Genomic DNA, 23,777 nt, shown 5'->3' with positions numbered 1-23,777 from the left:
GATTGACGTTATTTTTGACGTAAATGGAATGTTGCCCAAGGATCAGATACAGCAGCAAGGGAACCAGGGGAATGGAGGAGCATAACAATGGGGTCTGCTCCGCATTCATATGTGCGTTATTCCCCTCAAAAACAGTCACACCTCACTTATGCTGCTGTCAACTGAAAAGTGGAGCATAATGAGGCACTCGGTGCCATTTTAAAACTTGAACAGTATCTGCATATTATTCACAGTCACTGCAAGTTCTAAAGATGGGCCCACTGGGATTTGGGTTGATGCGTACTGCATTCAGGAGGTAGGTTTATGAAACTCACAGAGATAGTGTAAAATGGTTACTCTGAGAGTAGACCTGGAGTTAGTCTTCCTGGAATAGAATCCAGAACAAGCATCTCTACCACAAAATTGGGCAATTTACCTAACTTCTCAGAGGTCCCTCAGGATCCTCAACTGCAAACCTGAATGATAATAGCACAACATAATCACTGCATTGTTATGAAGATTAAATGCATTAATAGATCTGAGTGCTTAGAAGAGTGACTACTACATAATAAGCACTCAAATGTCTTTACTTTTTGACATAAGAGATTAGCAAGTCACTGAGTAAAGCAAGTTGTAAAACAACATGTATCATTCATTTAAAATATTCACAAAACAGTAACATTAAAGATTATACATTTCCTAATGGTAAATAGTTGCTTAGAAAAACTGTAAAGACACACTTCCTACCAGACTATTAGATTAGGTGATGTCGGTCAAAAGGTACTTGAACCTTATGTGTAATGTGAATTTTTTTCATATTACATATTTTATGTAATCTTATGCATTTATATATTACTTTTATACTTAGAATTAATTTAAAAAGAGGAAAAAAACCCCAACATATTTGGTATATTTTCTTTTAGAGACATCTTAATTCCATTTTAATTTGATTAGCTCTGTTGTTTCAGGACTTAAGATTTCCAGAAGTTCATTCGAGCCCTGGGAACCCTGTAGAAATCTGTGTGACTATGAGTCCTCCCTACACAAGAAAGCTGCTCCTGTGTTACATCCATGGTGATTGTTTGCCTGACTGGACACCATACTGACTGCCAGATGATTCAAATAAGGCCCTATGGCTTGCCTTCCAGTTACTACTTTGTTTTAGCATTGTATGGGGAAGATGGACTGAATCAAATATGATAATTTGAGACCAAGTTACATAACTTCCACCCCTGACAGCATTTTTGTTAGGAATCTGCCTATGGGGTTCACTTTGAATTCTATTAATAGTTGGTTTTCTTTATATAAGGGCTGATCAATTTTGTGCCAAGTAGTATTTATAAAATTTCTAGGAAACTGATTTCTTGCCATTTCAGAATAGAAATTATGACTATTTTCTAATCTCTTAAATTTGAATTTATTGTTGTATAAATTACATGTCATTTGATAATCACTGAAAGAATATTAAGTGATTCATTTTTACTTCTGTATACATACAATCTTGAAACTATCTATATGGCCTTTGGAATATAACTTTGCTATTTGTTTTAGTGTAGTGCTTTCTTGATGCAGCCAAACAGCTAACTTAGCCTTCTTTAGGTTAAGATCATTCTGTATTCCCATACTCAATGTGCAAAGTCCAAATTCTGCTGTTTATATTCCAGGAATGGCTTTTCAGTAATGCCACCAGACTATTAGAGAGGTAGTGATTGCCCATCATAAGAGAATACATGAGATATCTTAAATTCAATCAAATGTCTTTTGAAACTCTAGGAAGAGTTGACACTGAGAATTTGGAAGATAAAGAATTTGGATTCAGATGAAAGGGAAAGGCATTTAAATATCTCAGGATTCTTTCACTGTCAGCTGTTTGTGGAATCTGATAGAAGAGATCTTCATAGCCTAAAAGCCAAAGGAAATGTAATATCTACTCAAATGACAAACTGGCTGTAGACAGACTTTTGTGAGTAGAACCATGAGGTCGTGGGTACAAGCTGGGTCTGGAGAGAAAGGACACGTGAAAGTTCTTGTCTTCACATTGCAGTGTCTGTGACACAATAACAATAAACATCTGAGTTTTCATTTTCAGTTTCCTTCAGGACTCTAATCAGTTTCTCAGCCAAAATCTGTGTATATCTGTGACCATATGCATGTTAATTAAGTAGGTAACCTCCACAATTACATAATGTGATTTAATCACTTACTTGATCAGTACAGGGGAAATCAGATTTTATGGCTTTAGGAGAAAGTAAACTCAGTTGCCTGAGATGAGAGTTGTTTTGCTAAATGGGAAAGTTATCTTTCAACCACGAGAAGACTGGGTTATGAGCAGCATTAGAAAATTTAGGATTCACAGGCTGGGGATGTGGCTCAAGCGGTAGTGCGCTCGCCTGGCATGCGTGCGGCCCTGGTTTGATCCTCAGCACCACATACAAACAAAGATGTTGTGTCCACCGAGAACTAAAAAATAAATATTAAAAAAATTCTCTCTCTCTCTCTCTCTCTAAAAAAGAGAAAAAAGAAAAAGAAAATTTAGGATTCATAGCCAGGCACAGTGGTGCACACCTGTAATCCCAGCAACATGGGAGGCAGAGGCAGGAAGATTGTAAATTGGGGAGCAACCTCAGAAGCTTAGCAATACTCTGTCTCACAATTAAAAAAATAAATAAAAGAGGCTGGATATGTAGCTCAGAGGTAGAGTGCCCCAGGGGTTCAATCCCCAGTATTGCTCAAGAACAACAACAAAAAAAAAAAAAAAAAAGAAAAAAAAAGTGAGAGAGAGAAAGAAGAAAACTTAGGGTTCACAATGTTTATAAAATACACTTAGAATCAACGCATAAAAATTTCTTAAGTACTTTAGAAGACTGTCAGTTTGCCAATAATAGTACTTACATTGGAAATCAAATATAAAAAATTCATAAATGTAATTTTAAATGCCTAGAGATGTTTAGCTAACTTTGTAAACAGGAACTAAATATGGTTTAAAATCCCTTAAAAATGACTTGCAAGCCAAATTTAAAAATTTTAAAAACTAGGTTTTGATACTGCAACTTGAATAAATCAAATATTAATTTTAAACCAAAGCAAATACCTGATTGAATTTCCAAAACCTCCTTGGTATCATGAATAAAATTCACAATCAACATAGTTCTCAGTGTACTTACATTCTAATGTTTCTTAAATTTCCTTGCAAGGATTTATTTCCTATAGATCTTGGCATAATTACTGCACACTACTTAAGCAAATTACTTTATGTCCACCTAAAAGAACTCAATCATAACTTGATGTTAGTCCCTGCATTAACAGAAAAAGCCCCAAGGATCTTTACACTGTAATTATAGAACCAGTATGGTTGGCACATTTTTCAGAACTATATACACAGGAGAATTTTCTGGTCCTGACTCCAGAAATAGTAACTCATCTGTTCTCATTTTAATTTTACAAATGCTTCAACCTCTGTGACTGACCATGTTTCCCTCTTGGCTGTTAGATATCTTAAGTGAAACATGTGGAGTCCTGGGCAACATTTCATATACAAACCATCTCCTTCCTATTTTTAGATCCTTCTACCCTGATTTCTCAGCCTGTTCTTTTAGTCAATTTCACCTTAACATAACTAAGAATTATCTTCCAATCTATGTAATTATAATTCCTTGGTGAACTGGACCATATAGTTAAATGTTAAGAAAAACTCTGGAATATATCTGTTTTGTGAAGTTTCCTTGGAATTACCCATTGGGTTAAAATTATCTTTACTTCTACATCATAACCTGCCTTAGAGTTCTATTAAACGCAAATAAAATTCAAATGTCAAAATATAAAGTAGTCCACTTTTCCTAAAATGAAGAGAAAATGAGCTTTTTAATAAGTTAAAGATCATTCTGACAAAATCACTTCATATTTCCTACTAAAATAACTTTAGAGGTCTTCTGATACTAATGTATACCACAGAACGCCTGAAGGCTCTGGTGACTGCTATGAACTTATGGAGATGAGTGAGAAATGTGGGCCAAGGAGAGCCATTCTTTTACAACTGAATACATACTTTTGAATGTCTCATGGATTTGGCAACCAAAATTTTAATGGTTTACATGTAGACAGATTGAAAACTTGCATGGTACTAGACAGGCAATTTAGGTGCTTTGCCTTTTAAGTGAATGGACAAATTATGGTTTTATGATATACCCCTAAATAATCCATAACTATGAACTTCTCACTCATTTTGCTTTTCATTAAAATTTTCCATAGTGATTTACCAGGAATGTTCACTGTTTAATTAGTGAAAATTCAGTAACATTTCACTGTCAAAATTATCACTTAGGGATTAAAAAGAATTTTTTTTTACAGAAAAATGAAAATTAAGAAAGTTTATCAAGAAATTATCTCTGTATGCATGATTTAAGCTTGAATCAACTCCAGAATTCCTCTCACCTCAATTTTGAACTAAACAATGTGACAGGTTGGAATAATTACCTCATTGCCCTGTATCTAATGCTCTTGTGTGTGACACTCCTGATAAAACAGTGCAAGCGTTCCCTCTTCTTTTAATGACTTTCTGTTTAATGAATTCCGGCTTGAATCATGACTTTAACCCTATTTTAAAATTCTGGGTCCAATGCTCAAAGTGAATGTTTAATGTATTCTCAAAATCAATCAGTAAATAAGTCAGACATGGTGGTAAGGGTCTGGCCTGGCCTCAAATCCCCAGGTAGCTGAGAAGAGTCATGAACACTGAGGCTCAGGAGAAAGGAAAAAAAGAACAACAGAAATGATTTCTTAGAGGAGTCTGGTGACCCCAGGAACCTCCATATCAGTATAGATTTCTGGCTGATGCTAGCTTTTCTTACTTAAACTGATGATATCAAGCTTAATTTGTGTATGTGTGTGTGCACGCGTACACATGTGCATCCATGTGCCTTTTCTCATTCTTCACCTTTCAATTATTTTACTTAAATCCTATTTTTAAATATTTTATTTAGGGGACTGGGGTTGTAGTTCAGTGATAGAGCACTTGCCTAGCACATATTAGGCACTGAATTCCATTCCACCATGTAAAATTAAATAAATAAAAGAGAGGTATTGTGCCCATCTACAATTAAAAATATATTAAAAATTTATTTAGACAAAAATGTACATACACACATGTCATATGGAAAACAAAAAAGACACGTAACTTTCATCAAGTCTCAACAATAAAACTAGTGATTTTGAAACTCTTTCAATGCCCATTTTCATTTGTAGCCCCTGCTTTTTCTTCTACATATTCTATAAACGTGTTCCTAAGGAATATATTGATTAGTATTACTTCTTTGATATTTATATACACAGTAATACATTGTATAAAATAGTCTACTGTATTTTTGTTTGTTCAACTTTATGTTGAAAGATGTGACTAGGACTAATGTTTAACTGCAGCTATTATGAATAATGTTGTGAACTTTTTTTTTTTTTTTTTTGCCTTGCCAGTATTGAACCCAGGGCCCTGGGCATGATAGGCAAGTATACAACTGAGCTACACTCCCAGTCCTAATGGTGAACATTTTCAAACATGTCTTTGGGTACTCATTGTCAAGAGCTTCTGTAGGGCAAACATACACATCAAAGTGAAATTATTGGATTACAGAATTTGTACATCCATTTCACTAGAGAGTACCATATTGTTTGAACAAAAAGTTTGTATGAGTTTTCCTTCATTCTTCCACCCATTTCAGTTTTGCTAGTGAAGCTGAATGTTTACTTATATGTTCTGTCCATTTTTCTGTTAAGTTGTATCTTATGACTGGTGTGACCTCTTTAACATATTTCAGGTAACTAACTGTATCTATCAATCTATACAGATACTATGTTCTACTATAAATATCTTCTGACAAGTTTTGGCTTCTCTCTCCATGTATTTTATAGGGTCTTTTATTTGTTTGATTTTTTTTACTATTACTATGGCTATAGTTATCAAAATTTCCTTATGCTTTGGAATTTTTATATTTTATTCAGGTAATCATATAAATATTATATGTTTCCTATCACAAGTTTTAAATCTTGCCTGTAGTATTTGAGATTTTAATCTATTTGGAACTTACTTCATGATGATGTGAGGTGGGGTCATCAACTTTCATCCTGGCATCATTTCTCAGTCCCCCCTTACCCCACAGGTCCACAGTGTACTTCTGTAATATTCCCACATTGACACAAGTGTGTCAGTCTGCTTCTGCACTGTCCTGTTGTACTGGTTTACTTGTGGCTGAGTTTAAAAGTGGCTGAGAGTATGCCACTTTTTACTTATTTCACTTGGGATTATTCAGGTTTTTAAGTCATTTGCTCTTTAACCCAGCAATCCCACTTATAGAAATCTAGCTACAAAATACAGCAGAGAGCAGTGTGTCTCAGGTACCTGTGCCACAGAATTTTCTCTTAAAAAAGAAAAAAAAATAGACTTAGCTACTTTTTAATGTTTTATTGTGGCTGTTTTGTTTATACTATTCTATAAATTATGTAGAATCCCAAATGGCCACTTCCAATTTATCTCATGTCAAAAATCTTATTAAACCAAATTCCTGATGGACAAGGAGGTGGGTATGACTGTCAACTTTTACAATTAGCATTGATCTTAAGTTTTTTATAATTTCCCTGTGAAAACAGGGAAACCTCTGTCTGAAAGTTAAGAAAGCTAGAGTTTGGGACTGAAGTTGTGGTTCAGTGGTAGAGCACAATCTTTTTTTTTTTTTTTCTTTTATTCTTTTTTACTTTGTTTTGAGAAGAGAATAACTATTTAGGAAATGGTTGAAGATCTCTTCCCTCCAAAACTGGCGTTATAAGTGGGCAACTTATAGAACGCACCATGCCAGGACTTGCCACATTTCATTACTTCATGGGGTTTATAGAAAAGTTAAGATAAATAAAGAATTTAAAGTTGTCTTTTGGCTTCTAGAGCTATGTACAGATCACTAGAGAGGGACAGTTAAAATGCTCAAGGCAGCCTTTGTTTATCAGTGCTACTGTGATGGCGACGTTAAGATCTTTCTATGTGCTAGGTTCTGCACAAAGTACTTAACTTGGTCACACTTAATCCTCACACCAGCTCTATAAATTTTAGTTTTATAATTATTTCACTTTTCCCAAACCACAGATATTAAATAACATTCTACAGTCACACAATTAATAGGTGGAAGAGATGGTATTTAAATACAGTAAGTAATTAAAGGAACCATAAAATACTTAATGTAACCTTCCATGTTCATACTTTTAGGAAAGTAACACGCATTATCATCCAACTTGTGATTTGTTTGGCTGAGTAGGTGACTGTGAGAAAGAAGAGCAATACTCAAGCTTCACAGAGGTCTTTGAATTACCTCACAAACCTACAGGTGACTCAGCTCTTGTTATACCCTAACTGTTAATGGAATCCAACAGTTACAAAATTATGCGTCAACCTTTCCTCAGACATTGGACTCCCACTTTCGCTCAAGGACACTCTATGCTACTTCAAATGGCCATAACTTTAACACGAGGTCTATGAAACAAGAAAAGAAAATAATTATTATTTAATTTTTCCCTTTTTGAACACTCTCTCATCTTAAGATACCTATATTGTGCCATAGGTTCTATTTATTTGTCTCCTATCAAACCCTCCTCTTCCTCATGCTTAATCCCAGCCACTTCACAAATTATATACCTTGTTGTATACATGGTTAAAGTCTAGTACTTCCTTTCTACCTAGAAGTCACCCTTTCCCTCACAAATTAGAGTGCTACCTGAAGAATGCCAGGAAGCAGGTATTTAGTGTTCAACATAACTTTTTAAATGATATACTACTTACTCTTTACCTCTCAAAGTGGGGTAATATTAATCTGCCTACATATGTAATTTCCATTCTTAGTAGTAGTCTTTCTTTCAATCTCTATTGAATCTGCATAATCTTTCGCTAACAAAACAGTCTGTATAATATTTGAAGCTGAAATGTGTATCATAAGGCTCCTGAAATATCTAAAAGTGCAGGAAAAACATGTTATAGTTTAGCAATTTTTCTATAAAGTTGTATCAAACTAAACTTACAACCCTTTTACCTACCAAGATTTCTCAGACTTATTCTCTGCTTCTATTCTAAGCCTGACCTTAACAGCTGGGCAGCCATACATGTTGAGTCATTTTAGGGCGCTTGGATACAAGACAGAGAACTCTCACATGCAACAGTAGTATTCAAGCATTAAGCAAGAATAAACTGGAAACACGGCAAAAGGGCAAAATGATCCTTTCTCCTACCCTTGTACACATGGAAACTAAATTTGACTTGCACGTTGGTGTAAACTAGAAGAGATCTGGGGTCTAGAGTACCTCCATATGAAAAAAAAAAAAACTTGTTATGTTTATTTCATGTAATTACAATAAGAAAAAAAGTATTAGGATATAGTAAGCAATGCACTGTATGCACTTACTTTATCAAAATTTCAATGACATATCTAAGTTGGCTTAGTTTATAGAAGAGAAACATACAAAATGGTGTTCAAGTTTAATTTTCACTGTGATAAAGTTTTGCATGGTTTGAAAAACAATTTTGTTCTTCGAAATGCACAATGAGTCAACATTGAGAGTCATGTAACCATCCAGTCTCAGTCAGGAAGCTCTGTTCTAGAAGAGCACAAGACCCTGTGAAGAAATGGGTGCTTATGGGCTCTTCCTCTCCTCCTCTTTCCTGTCTGCCTCCTCTATTCCTCTTGCCTTTCCCGCTCTTTCACTATTTCATCTGATACAATTTTTCACTGAACTGTAAATGTTTTGCTTCATGAGTGGCCTCAAGGCCCCCAAACATGCTAAGCTGCTCATTTAACACTCCAGTGCTCAGAAAGCCTATCAGAACTGGATGGTCACAAGAGGTCGGGAGGACGATGTGGCACCTAACGGGCACAACCAGGGGGCTGGCTGCAAGCCTTGTTCTATGCCCTCGCTAAAAGGTGGCAGGGGGATCTTTAAAGGCTGAATGGCCTGTGCTTACCCGCCTTTCTAAACTCTAGTACTTAAGCATTCCCTAGCAACAGAAGCAAAGGATCAATTTAGAAAAGTGCTTTCCAGAGCATTCTATGTAGCTACTGACCAAGCCATTTTAGTTTATATGATCAAGCAATTGAAATTCAAGGAGATTTATCACTGCCTGTCCTCTGCAGCAGAACTGGAAGAGCAGTGCTTGATAATGTATGCTGCTAATGTCTGAGATGACTGAGTCTACCTCTACCGCACAAGCACGGATTGGCTTCAGTAAGAATTAGTAGTCTCTGCATCTCACTGTGAACCGACAGTGTTGCTAGGGAAACTGATAATTATGTGGCAAAATGGAGGGTGTAGAAAAGAAAAAAGGTTCAGAAGAAATGTAAGGTTTTGATCCAAATCAGCATGTTAATAGTATAGTTTGTTGATCTTTTATAGTCATATAATTTAATAAATACCATTAATTATATGTTTGACAAGATACAGATTTCTAAACTGAAAGATGTGAATAGTAATGAAAAGCTACTGGTTACTGATCATATTTTTTGTATATACCACAGCAGGAACATGTATTTAAAATAAAATAAAATAAATTTTAAGCATTAAAAAAGATGAATAAAAACCCCATTGGTTTGATTTCTGATGGTTTTCTTTAGATATCAATCATATAGTGTTTCAGGTATAAAAATCATAATTCCATAAACTCTAATAAAATTACTTTTCTGGGCTCATAGACTAAGTCAGGTGGCCTCAAAATACCCTAGAATAAAGTGGTACAGAAAGAATTGTCAGTATTTTTGCATGATACATAGTAAAATAAACCCAGAGAAGTCAAGTGATCTTCCTGCAGTCACACAGCTTCCAGGTTGGTGGTAATGCTGGAGCTAAATCCCCCTCTTTCAGCTGCCTGGGAGATGTCATTTATTAATTATACCTGATTTACAGAAAATCTATCAGAAAGACATAAACCTAATGAATGAATGCATCTCTTCAGATATCACTTTAATTTTGAATGAAAATTTTCAACCCTTTTTATTTTTAATGTGTAAGGTTAGTTTTAAGTTAACGACAGGATATAAACACTTATTTACAAGAAAAATCTCACTGGAAGACATTCTAATATGTGAGAATGATCATCAAAAACTCAACAGCTCTTTATTAGCATGGTTTTACTACATGTCAAATTGCTGTCTATGAGTTGTTGGTCCAATCATGAAAATCTGCTACACAATATTCTTCTATTTTTATTCTCTAAGGACTTCTTTCTCTGTGTGTGTGTGTGTGTGTGTGTGTTTAAAGAAGATGAAATAAAATGTTTTCTGTTCTCCTGTTTATACAAATCTCACACAATTTCTAATTTATGAATGCATTATAGATATGAAACCTTCATTTGTATTCATATACTCACAATCTATATATGATGTGTGGGGGTGAGAACATAAGGATTTATTCATGGTCCTATCCAATCCAGTGTTTTGGTCTTATTTGGTCTTTGACAGGAAAGATGAGAGGCACACATGGGACACTAAGGTAAAAGCACAAAACTGAACAGAGCATCTTAATCATCTTAACTAAATGAATTCCAAGTGTCAGAAGCAGATAGTTGGCCTTCTGATATTATGAAAATGATCTTTATTCTAAGGACTGAAAAATTCTAAGTCTTATTCATTAGTACGAAGTAGTGTGGTTTATTCTTGAAACCATCAAAAGACTACCAACTAAGAAAAGCCCAGGACCGGATGGGTATACAGCAGAGTTTTACAAAACCTTTAAAGAGGAACTAATACCAATACTTTTCAAGCTACTTCAGGAAATAGAAAAAGAGGGAGAACTTCCAAATTCATTCTACGAGGCCAACATCACCCTGATACCTAAACCAGACAAAGACACTTCAAAGAAAGAAAACTACAGACCAATATCTCTAATGAACCTAGATGCAAAAATCCTCAATAAAATTCTGGCGAATCGGATACAAAAACATATCAAAAAAATTGTGCACCATGATCAAGTAGGATTCATCCCTGGGATGCAAGGCTGGTTCAATATACGGAAATCAATAAATGTTATTCACCACATCAATAGACTTAAAAATAAGAACCATATGATCATCTTGATAGATGCGGAAAAAGCATTCGACAAAGTACAGCATCCCTTTATGTTCAAAACTCTAGAAAAACTAGGGATAACAGGAACATACCTCAATATTGTAAAAGCAATCTATGCTAAGCCTCAGGCTAGCATCATTCTGAATGGAGAAAAATTGAAGGCATTCCCTCTAAAATCTGGAACAAGACAGGGATGCCCTCTCTCACCACTTCTGTTCAACATAGTTCTCGAAACACTGGCCAGAGCAATTAGACAGACGAAAGAAATTAAAGGCGTCAAAATAGGAAAAGAAGAACTTAAATTATCACTATTTGCAGATGACATGATTCTATACCTAGCAGACCCAAAAGGGTCTACAAAGAAACTATTAGAGCTAATAAATGAATTCAGCAAAGTGGCAGGATATAAAATCAACACGCATAAATCAAAGGCATTCCTGTATATCAGCGACAAATCCTCTGAAATGGAAATGAGGACAACCACTCCATTCACAATATCTTCAAAAAAAATAAAATACTTGGGAATCAACCTAACAAAAGAGGTGAAAGACTTATACAATGAAAACTACAGAACCCTAAAGAGAGAAATAGAAGAAGATCTTAGAAGATGGAAAAATATACCCTGTTCATGGATAGGCAGAACTAACATCATCAAAATGGCGATATTACCAAAAGTTCTCTATAGGTTTAATGCAATGCCAATCAAAATCCCAACGGCATTTCTTGTAGAAATAGAGAAAGCAATCATGAAATTCATATGGAAAAATAAAAGACCCAGAATAGCAAAAACAATGCTAAGCAGGAAGTGTGAATCAGGCGGTATAGCGATACCAGACTTCAAACTATACTACAGAGCAATAGTAACAAAAACAGCATGGTACTGGTACCAAAACAGGCGGGTGGACCAATGGTACAGAATAGAGGACACAGAAACCAATCCACAAAACTACAACTATCTTATATTTGATAAAGGGGCTAAAAGCATGCAATGGAGGAAGGATAGCATCTTCAACAAATGGTGCTGGGAAAACTGGAAATCCATATGCAACAAAATGAAACTGAATCCCTTTCTCTCGCCATGCACAAAAGTTAATTCAAAATGGATCAAGGAGCTTGATATCAAATCAGAGACATGTTGTCTGATAGAAGAAAAAGTTGGCTACGATCTACATACTGTGGGGTCGGGCTCCAAATTTCTCAATAGGACACCCATAGCACAAAAGTTAATAACTAGAATCAACAAATGGGACTTACTCAAACTAAAAAGTTTTTTCTCAGCAAAAGAAACAATAAGAGAGGTAAATAGGGAGCCTACATACTGGGAACAAATCTTTACTCCTCACACTTCAGATAGAGCCCTAATATCCAGAGTATACAAAGAACTCAAAAAATTAGACAATAAAATAACAAACAACCCAATCAACAAATGGGCCAAGGACCTGAACAGACACTTCTCAGAGGAGGACATACAATCAATCAACAAGTACATGAAAAAATGCTCACCATCTCTAGCAGTCAGAGAAATGCAAATCAAAACCACCCTAAGATACCATCTCACTCCAGTAAGATTGGCAGCCATTAGGAAGTCAAACAACAACAAGTGCTGGCGAGGATGTGGGGAAAAGGGTACACTTGTACATTGCTGGTGGGACTGCAGATTGGTGCAGCCAATTTGGAAAGCAGTATGGAGATTTCTTGGAAAGCTGGGAATGGAGCCACCATTTGACCCAGCTATTCCCCTTCTTGGTCTATTCACTAAAGACCTAAAAAGAGCATGCTACAGGGACACTGCTACATCGATGTTTATAGCAGCACAATTCACAATAGCAAGACTGTGGAACCAACCTAGATGCCCTTCAATAGATGAATGGATAAAAAAAATGTGGCATTTATACACAATGGAGTATTATTCTGCATTAAAAAATGACAAAATCATAGAATTTACAGGGAAATGGATGGCATTAGAGCAGATTATGCTAAATGAAGCTAGCCTATCCCTAAAAAACAAATGCCAAATGTCTTCTTTGATATAAGGAGAGTAACTAAGAACAGAGTAGGGTCGAAGAGCATGAGAAGAAGATTAACATTAAACAGGGATGAGAGGTGGAAGGGAAAGGGAGAGAGAAGGGAAACTGCATGGAAATGGAAGGAGACCCTCAGAGTTATACAAAAGTACATACAAGAGGAAGTGAGGGGAAAGGGAAAAATAATACAAGGGGGACAAATGAATGTCAGTAGAGGGGGCAGAGAGAGAAGAGGGGAGGGGAGGGGAGGGGAGGGGGGATAGTAGAGGATAGGAAAGGCAGCAGAACACAACAGACACTAGTATGGCAATATGTAAATAAATGGATGTGTAACTGATGTGATTCTGCAATCTGTATATGGGGTAAAAATGGGAGCTCATAACCCACTTGAATCAAAGTGTGAAATATGATATATCAAGAACTATGTAATGTTTTGAACAGCCAACAATAAAAAATTAAAAAATAAATAAATAAAAGTGCAATAGCACCTGCAAAAAGAAACACTAGATCAGCACCATTTCCACATAATTATCCTAATTCCAAATAAATTTTGTTTGTTAAAATGAATCCAATTAGCTAGATTCTTATCAAAAAGATTTTTTAAGTGGGAAATGGTTTCAGATTTGGAAGCAATAATATTCACTAATTTGACTAGTTTTTTATATTATAATCTGAATTAGTGAGATTGTAATATAGATAAAAGATGTTCTTGTTGTCTTTTTTTCCTCTGTACAGTTGACATTGTTTATAAACTTTAAAATCAATTTTAATGGGATAAATAAAATTGTCTCTAGAAAAAAAAAACAAAAAACAAAAAAAAACAAAGTAGTGTGGTTTATTCTTGATGAGATGGCCTATCATTTTTAAGGCAGATTATTAAGTTAGTCAACATTATGGTTTAAAAATAATACTCAGTTCATCTTTAGTTGGGATTTTGTTAATTGTTTATATTAAGGCATTTATTTTTGATAAGATTAGAGGTAAAATGATGGAGTCCTACTCTAACAAGACTTTTCTGCTTTCTAAAAGTAGGAAGGCATTTACAACTCTGGATTCTCTGAATCAGAAAAGAAGAATGTGAGTCCAAATTGTGTAGTTTAAAAGTGATTTTCAAGGCTAGGCTACACGAACCTTGACTTAAGCCATCCTGACAAGATGTTTGTTTGACATCCAAGTTCTCCATGGTATCTCCTTTGGAGACTTCACTAAGAGATGTTCTTCTTTCAAAGATGTTGTTGTTATTGTTAACTTGAGTCCCATTTTGTTTCAGTAGTCTGAACACTTCAGCTTCCAAATCTCTAATCTAGAAAAACAAAAATATCCATCTGTAAAACTCTAAACCAGCACTCCTCTCCAAGTGCCAGGTAAAACTATCACATGTTTCGAAGCTTTGAGAATACAACTCACCCGCACTTGTAGGCCTTGAACTTCCACAAGATGAGCTTTTTCTAAATCTTCTATTTTCTTTCTTTCTACTTCTTGTCTTTTGATGAAATCAAGCTCTCTTAAGAAGAAAATAATACATATGATTGTATCAGACAGACACTTAATAGGTGAGGTAATGAGAGTTCTTACGGAACAATAAATCTCACAATGGGATAAACAAAGAGCTATTTAAATAAACAAAAATCAACTGTAGTTAGAGGAAATGTTTATAGTAATTAAAAAAAAATAAAACATCATTAATGTGTCACAAAATAAAGAATAGCATTTTGATTCTGTTTATTATGATTTTCATTTGTAGCTCCTGATTCTAGAGTACCCATATATTGGGTAACTTTGTGGAGAATTTAATTGTGTGTCAGGTAAAAATGACTCCCTATTTTTAATGTCATGTACATGAGTAAACTGATGCGAATGGATGGTAAGAGTTTCAAAGGTGATTATTTTAAGATTTCTTTCTCTGAATTATCATGGAGAAGGGAATGGGTGTGTGAGAGTACTTCTCACACACCTAATATAATATAGTAAGAAAGAGAAATATTTCTATTTTGAGAGGCTAGAATGGGATATGAAATTTGGCAAACTTTATTATAAAATCATTACAAAGAAAATTAGGTATGATATTTTTGGCAAAAAGGTTAAAACAGTGATGTCTTGAATTCACAGTAACAAAGAGCAATTACCCTTCTTTTGCCACAAATTTTTTATAGCACTCTCTTTTCAATATTCAAAATATTATTTCCATGATAAGAGGTAGAGACATGCTGAATCTTACACATATACTTAACTTCTAAGGCTTGACCTGAGGACCAGAAAAGGTACTGGTACTACTTCTTTTTAGTTTTAGCTAATAGGAAGTAACTGATGAAAAAAATATAATAAAAATTTTCCTAGTCTTTCCTTCGGATATTACAACAAAATTCAAGAGATGGAAGCAAAGCAGCAGAAAGAGTTGCTGGAATTCAAAAGTGGAGTGTAGTGATGGTCTCTCTCACTGTAGTGAACTGCGGGCCCAGTGATTCTTTCAACAGCTGAGAAATGCAGAGTGGCAGGGTGGGGGGTGGGGTCAGTTCAGTCAATATTTACGCTGCCTGTCATGGGGAAATTCTACAGTCATTGATTCAGACAGAAGCAGCATGATCCAACCCCAAATGCTCCTTAGCAAGTACTATAGCCAGTCACTCTGCAAGACTTTAGCCAGGTTTCTTGTTTTTAAATCAGAGATAGAGAGATGTTTCCAAAAGAAAAAAGAAGTTCAAATACTTTAATAGTTACTATCAATGATTAACCATAAAAAAAGAAAAGAAAAAAGAAAAAGGAAAACCAGGAGGCAAATGATTGTGAAAAAATGGCAAAATATGCAAAATACATTCTAACATGAAAAACTGATGCAAGTGGTTTCCAGAACATAATAACTTCTTTGGTGGTCACTATACTACCAAAAGGGAAAAGCTTGAGATCATCTTTTCTATTCCACTAGATATTACAAAAGTGTTGGATATAAGCCTCTGTTTTGGACACAGATAACTACTCTTTAGTCATGAAAAGCTGCTTACTTTTGTTGAAAATCCTTGATCAATTTCTTTGCCTTGTTGTACTTCTTTTCCAAGGCCTGATACTGGCTTTGGGTCTCTTTGAGATGTTCATTCACTGTGTGGCATAATGTCTGAGCCTCAATCCAATAGCTCTCTAACTTCAGCATTCTTTCTTTATTCTCTTCTATGTTCTGTTGGAGTTGGGTTTTTTCTAGTTCCCACCTCACTTTCTCATTTTCTGCGGCCTGCAACTGGAGAAAGCAAATATCAAGGCAAGAATAATTTGGATATGTCTGCAGCAAAGTCTCTCATATTTTACAGCATGTTTTAGATTAAATTCCATTATTACATATACTCAATCATCAAAACACCTTGAGATGAGAAAAGCAAGTATTATTTCCATAATTCCACAAAGGATAAAATGGAAGCCTCAAAAGAGAAATTATTTGTCCAAAGTGATATATCTGATAAAAAACACGGATTTGATTCCAAATCCCATGAATTTTCCTTCATATCCTGTGGTCTGAAATTCTATAAGCAGGAAATGACATTTTAGAGTTTGAATGATTATCTAACAAATGTCAAAGTGTTTTTTTGGGGGGTATTTTTTTTAATGTAAAATGATATGCAAAAATTAACTAAAAAGGGAGTGAAGAGAGGCAGAGAGAGAACAGCAAAATCACAGGATGGCCCAATGGTTAAGAGGGGGACTCTGGGATTATTCACCTTAGATTTGAATCTCATTTTTGCCATTATTGGCTCTTAAACTTTTGGTAAGTAATTAGATTTTCCCAAGAGTCGATGTTATCGTCTCTATGACAGAATGGTGATATAACACATTGGCATGCTTGGAATAGTTCCTTGGGGACAATAATCATCTGATAAATGTTAGATATTATTACTTTTCTTTTAACCCCTTTGATGATATTATTACGTTCTTTATTTCAATGGCATGAACACAGTCTGTAGCTTATTATATTACAGTCAGTGTTATGAATTTCCAGATCTTTATAAATCTCAATTCACATAAACGTACAAAGGTGGGTAAGTGAAAATGTAAATGCTGGTTTGATTAATTTTAATCCCTCCAGTGGAACAGAAAGGCAGCTTTCTGTAGCCTCTGCTTCTAGGTACTCTTAGGAATTGACAATGTACCTCTCTAACACCTTCATTTCTACAGAAATTTAAGACTGATCACTTAGGTAAGGGCTTAAAAGTCACTTATTCACAATCACTGCAAAGCTTTCCGTCTAGTGCTTTATCTACTTCTTATACCTTCTTTAAAGTTCAGAAAGATTGTGGAATCATTATAAATTATAAATTCTCAAAATCAAGATATTCTAAAATCACCTACCATTCAGCAAATGGAAATATATATGTTCACATATGTGTGTGCATGTATGTGTGCATGTGTTTGTGTGTTTTGTATATATATTTTTTTCTGGTACCAGTGATTGAATCCAAGGGTGCTTAACCACTGAGCCACATTCCTAGCCCTTTCCATTTTTATTTTGAGACAGGTCTCATTCAATTGCTTAGAGCCTCACTAAGTTGCTGAGGCTGACCTTAAACCTGTGATTCTCCTGCTTCAGTCTCTGAGTCACTGGGATTACAGGCATGTGCCACCATAATTGGCTACAAATTTTTAACTAAACATACTTATAAAACAAATTACAAAGTTAAAAAGTAGCCCAAAGCACTTCAAAATTAGGAATTATATTATTAACATTAATAACCATGATAGTAAATTAATCTGTGAATATAATAAGCCAATGTAATAATAAGAAAAATATAAATACTAATTTATAGTATTTTCTAAGTTAAATGTTTATAGTCTAACACATAAGCTCCACTGAAGCATTTATAATCACAGGGGAATCTTTTTTCCCTAATTGTAACCAGTTTTTAAAAATCCACTTTTTTTTCCTATGTCAAGAAACAATCGCAATTTAAAACAGGACTAGTTTTTTTTTTTTCTCTTTTTTACAATATCTTTTATTAAGAAACATTTTGTATCAAGTTGTTTATTTATCAACCACTACTAATGTAAAAATTACTATTCACAGTGCTGGGCTGACACCATGAATGATGTATAGACGTGTTTTGACTAAAGAGCTCCAGAGCGAGAATACCATTTAACCAAAATAGCCTTGCTAATTCATCTCCATTTAAAACACATGGAAAAACCAAAACAAGTGTTCAGTGTGAATGAGAAAACGGATCATTAGTAGTGGGGGAGTAATTATGTCTTAATTTTTAAAAGATCATAGGAACAATAAGAAATATTGTTTTAAAGTAATTCAAAAGGTATTTTAAATATGAAATTACATATTTAAGACTAATCACAATGGCTAGAATCATAGCTCATACAAACAAGTACCTTACAATTTACCAATTAAAAATGCCCTTTTGAATCCTTCATTATTTCATGTATAGAGACTAAAAATACCTATTTCCTTTTATTAAGACTTTTCCTCCCTTACAAATTTTTAAAAATGTGAATTAAACTTGCCTAAAAATTTCCAGTAACACCTAGCACCTAAAATTAATTACTTGTATTAAGTTTACAATATCTTATTCTTAAAAATTGTTTTTATCAAAAATAATGTGCTGTATTAAAACAATACATTGTTTCTGGTGAATAAACTAAAAATAAATAAATGATAAAATCTATAATAAGGTAAGTGAAAAAATTAGTGGGTAAAATTTATTAAACATACTTCAGACACTTGAACCATTAAAATTATTACTTTTTGAGGAACTCTCTGAGGAAATTGACTACATGTGTGCAAACACATAAATATACACATTTAAAATATCATGCTATTTTCCCTGAGGAGTACATGAATGCTTGTTCTCACCAGCGTGTTTGTCTATGATCTAATGGTGGAAATGAATCTCTCACATTTGTATTCTTTCAAATGCACAGGAACAAATCCTTCAGTCCTAGGGTTGAATTTATTTATAGTATGTGAAGTTTAAAGAGTACAATTCAAACACCATGTACTGGTGCTTACCTTGGTCTTCAATTTTTGAATCTCTGCTTCTGTTACTGCATGTTTGATTTGCAACTGAAAATTGAAAAGAAAATATCTGAACTAAGAGAGTGTATCTGTATTTTTAAAGTCTCACCAGCTACAAGAATACCTTATCACACAGTAAAAAGCCTAGAAAAGTGCTGCAATGCAGAAGATTGTAAATTAAAATGTCTAGTGTGTAAAATGACTCACTGGGTGTGAACTAATTAAACATGGGGTTTATGGTTCACATTCCCTAACATCAGATTAGGTTACCCGTTTATTGCTCAGGAACCAAAGAGAAGAAAACACATTTTTTTTTTTTTTTTTTTTTTTTTGCTCTCTTTGCAGATCTTCCTTTATGATTTGACTGTCAAAGCAATGTTTCCTTGCTTAGTCGGGCCAACGGAAAGGTTTAAGCCTGTGAGTCTACGGAGCAGGAGCAATGTGAAGATTTAATTCCATATTTGGAAGAAAGGTGGCACTATGGTTCTGTGAGTCCCTCGAACATTCTGATGAAGCAGCTCAGCTGCAAAGGGAAAAAGAGGGAGATGCAGTTTCATAGAGAAACCTCAGGGTTTTTTTTCCTTTTTTTTTAAATTTCAGAAGTGGTACTTATTCAGATTTCTGTTCTCCAGAAGACCCCCTCATATTGAAGATTCAGACCTCAAAAAGCTTCTACTACAGCTCCCTAGCGTAAGAGTCACCATTTATGTCTGTTTTGCTTCTCCCCTCCCCCACTCTTTTCTTTGTAAAGGAGGAAGAATCAATGAATCATTCATTTCCTTAACGCATAAACGAACACTCCCCAATTTAATGAAAACGACTTATGGGTTCAGAATTTTTTCTCTGAAATTCATGGAGCTCGATGTTTTAGGAATTCAGCAATTTTTTAATTTCAGAAAGGTAATGTGATGCATCTTCCATAAACTCCATATTACCCAACACAGGATCTGCAACCAAACACATGAATATTTCTGCCACCAAGCATATGAATACTCCGACTCAATGAAGTACATAAAGATCATAAATAGTATCCTGTCAGGTTTGTACCACCAAATTAGTTTGCCACAAACTTATAAGAAAACCTGTTTTCATAGAAGTAACATAGCTTCTTCAAGTTTCCACTACAAGTAGGAGGAGAAGAGGAAACAGTCCCAGGTCTGACTCTCCCTATCTCTGCTTCTTACCTTCATCATGTGTCTAACGGAATCAGTTGCTTTGGGATTTCTCACTCATTTAATCCTTACAAAAACCCTGAGGCATATGTCATCACTGTCACACTCAGATGAGAAATTATTAATCTGACTGGAAACCATAGGGTTACTTTGAGTAATCTCTGAGTATTCTGACAGAATGTAAAATGGTGCTCAATTAGTTGCTGTTGTTATGAGCAGAACTTAGACCATCTTTCTGGTTCAGCCAGCACTTAGTGAATGAGAGTATGTGTTGGTCTGAGGATACATGAACATGGTATAGAATCTCCCTTTGAAATATATATTTAGGGAGATTAATAAATTATCCTTCCTGAAAGAAGTTCTAGGGATGATGCTGACAGAAAGGGCACTGGGAATCTGCCTCTGGAAGGCTTGATTAATCTTTTTCCCATATAACCAGGTCAGATGGTCTCTGGCTTTGGTGTCTTTGTTATGTCTCAAATCCAAGAGTGGACCTTACCACCTTCAAGGCAAAGTAGGAAAATGGGCCTGACGTTCCCCCATTTCCTGAGGAAGAGAAAACTGCTTCACAAAGGGTAAAGAAAACTTGACAAGAGAAGCATAATTGGCTAAAGGTTGCATTTTCTTACTCTAAAGCAGTTCTCTTTTTCATTGCTTAAGAGATTTATTTCAGGAACCAATATATTTCCCAAAGGACCAAGTATTTGTGAGAAGGTCAAGCTGACTGACAGTGGGAAAAAAAGAATGGAATCAGAACCTGAAATGCCTGTTGGAACTTCTGGGCTTGAGAGAGCTAGGTTTGGAGAAAAGTCTTGGGATTGGAGGACATAAATAAAAACAAGATTGCAGGTCAGTGTCGTTGAACTTTCAAAACCAGTGTTTTTCATCTCTTTTGTCATGTCTAATATGAATGCCACAGATACCCACAGAAACCTACCCAAGGATATCAACCCAAATAAATATACAATTCTTACAAAGAACAGGAGCTCACTTTTAACAGTCTGTATGTATACTTTCTATTTATTGCTTTTAAAAAGATAAATATGGAGCATGTATGCATATGGCTGAATCAATGTAATCCAAATATAACTACTAGAAATAGAAACACTCTTATACAGAAACATAAATAATCAGATTGAACTTTCGTATTCTCTTGACTTATTCTGTATAAGGGTCAAAAACATTTTTAAGTAAAAAAATATTATTTTAGTAGGAAAACTTTATTTAGTAGGAAAAATTTAGTTCTAGTACCAGAAGTTTTCTAATGAGATAAGAGTAACACTCTTTGATCTGACATTACAAGAGCAACAATAACTGGTATTTGAATGTAACTTTATAAGATAGTTCAGCACTGGAATAAGAATTTTTACAATTATTTTTCTGAGTATTGGAGTGATATCTATTTACCCACAATAGTGTAAGCACCACAAAAGAAGGAACTGAAACTTATTTTGCTGACATTTTGGTGTTGGTAAAATGAAACTTTTTTTTTTCATTTCAACTCAAAGATTTATATATGGTGTCTTTCTTTTCTTAAAGAATGGTGTATACAAAATGAGCTGAAATAGGCTTACTGAGCATAGCATAACCTGACTTGAATGACAATACCAACTGCAAGATACATAGCACAGGATGAGATTCTCTAACAAGGAACGCCCTCTAAGTCAGGACTCAGAAACTGGTATTAATGATGAAGATGCTGGATGTAATTGAGAGCCTATAATTACAGTTCCTTTAAAAATAAATTTATGTTTACTACTAAGTAGATAACAATGTATAGCTTCTCTGTTTGTTAACAAAAAGTTCCATAAGGATAACTTACTTTATTCATTCTCCAATGCATTTATGACTTTTCTGGATTTTTTTGTAGACTTAGATAAAACAATATAACTTTTAAACTTTGTTTTTCTCTCAAAAGGAATTGCTTTTACTAGTGCTAACAGCCTGACTCCAGAGTAGTAGTGGTGAGTGCCAAACAATGGGCACTCAGTCCGGAGGCACCTGTCAAGCAGTTCCTCATGTAAATTCACTCTACACCCCACTAAATTACTAATGATACAACATTGAGGAAAAACAACGCCCAAAAGTCACTAAAACTAAAACTAACCATTAGCAGAATATGAAATAGGCATGAAATTGAATTCAGATCACAAGGTCAAAGCCAGCCTCTGCAACTTAGTGGGACCCTGTATCAAAATAAAAAATAAGGCTGGGCATGGTGGCGCATGCCTGCCTGTAATCCCAATGGCTTGGGAGGCTGAGACAGGAGGATGGCGAGTTCAAAGCCAACCTCAGCAACTACGAGGCGCTAAGCAACTCAGTGAGACCTTGTCTCTAAATAAAATACAAAATAGGGATGGGGATGTGGCTCAGTGGTGGAGTGCCCATGAGTTCAATTCCCAAGTATCAAAAAATAAAAAATAAGAAGGTCCAGGGAGGTAGCTCAGTGGTTGAGCATAGTGGGTTCAATCCCCTGTATCATAAAAAATTAAGAAAAATCTATACAGACCTCACCTAATGCTCAAAACTGGGCTCTAAAAACTCACCAGACAACAAATCAAAACAGAAAAGAACTATCATCTAAGCTTCGCTCTGATGAGAGTTGGACACTTTGTACCATCCTCACTGACTGCTTGAGATCTAGTCTGTCCAGATAAGAATGGGGGCCAACTTCTACTGTCTTGTCAGAAATGGGACCTCAAATCAGGTCTGTCACTTCCCAGTATCCCACATTTGTCAAACAGCAACTATCGGAATTAGGAGAGAATGCAGGAAGGCAGCCAAGGCCCTCATCACACAGTACATTGCATCCTTTCAGCCACAGACCCCCAAAACAGTGAAACAGACAGCGGTGACCTACAGAGTCTGCTAACAGGCCCAAGATTGTCTGTTTTTCCCTTATTTGTCGTGGAATGAGACAATGAGTTTTGTATTTGGTTTTAATAATTATTTATTTTTTTCATTATGTATATCATATCTAGACCTACTGCAAGGTAAAGAAATAAAGTGAAAATGATGCTCCCCATGAGTAAAAAGATATCTTAAAGTAGTTCCTGAGAATACTAGGATGAAAGAAAGTAAAGAAGCATGAATAAAGAATGAAGAGAAAGAAAATTAAATATTTAATAAAAGAACTAAGTCATATTATAAGTGCTCAAAAAAAAGGAATTTGAAGTTTAAAGCGTGTTTAATGACATAGAAAATGGAATCATATTGATATGATAGGACAAATTTGAGAAATAATCCCAGACATGAAAAATGTACACAAAGAAATAGAGCCATAAAATAAATATTGAATGACAGTGTTTCTAAAAAAAAAAAAAAAAAAAAGAAACAGAATAGAAAGAAACAGCAAACTGATGAAATTGTTAATGAACTAAAATGAAAACAAAACAACAAAAACAAATACAAAACAAAAAGATTATTAGAAGGAAGATGAATGAGAAAAGGTCTACTTTAAGAATCTGTGATAAAATATATATACAAAGCCCAAGCCTGAATAAAACAAAAGCACCCAAAT

General features: G+C 34.8%; 1 protein-coding gene across 4 annotated transcripts in view; it reads right to left on the bottom strand.

The window, feature by feature from the left end:
- The window catches only part of Ppp1r9a (protein phosphatase 1 regulatory subunit 9A), a 304,758-nt gene that overhangs the window by 35,464 nt on the left and 245,517 nt on the right, over positions 1-23,777 (bottom strand). For all 4 annotated transcript variants that reach the window (XM_027955448.2, XM_071612431.1, XM_071612439.1 and 1 more), the window contains 4 exons: positions 19,080-19,133; positions 16,084-16,313; positions 14,492-14,588; positions 14,216-14,387 (listed from right to left, as the gene is read on the bottom strand). In XM_027955448.2, coding sequence (XP_027811249.2) covers positions 14,216-14,387; positions 14,492-14,588; positions 16,084-16,313; positions 19,080-19,133 — 553 coding nt within the window. The remainder of the gene's footprint in view (positions 1-14,215; positions 14,388-14,491; positions 14,589-16,083; positions 16,314-19,079; positions 19,134-23,777) is intronic.

This window comes from Marmota flaviventris, chromosome 1 (assembly GCF_047511675.1).
Source record: "Marmota flaviventris isolate mMarFla1 chromosome 1, mMarFla1.hap1, whole genome shotgun sequence".
NCBI lineage: Eukaryota > Metazoa > Chordata > Mammalia > Rodentia > Sciuridae > Marmota > Marmota flaviventris.
The sequence above is the reverse complement of the archived record's forward strand: the minus strand, read 5'-3'. Positions and strand labels throughout refer to the sequence as shown.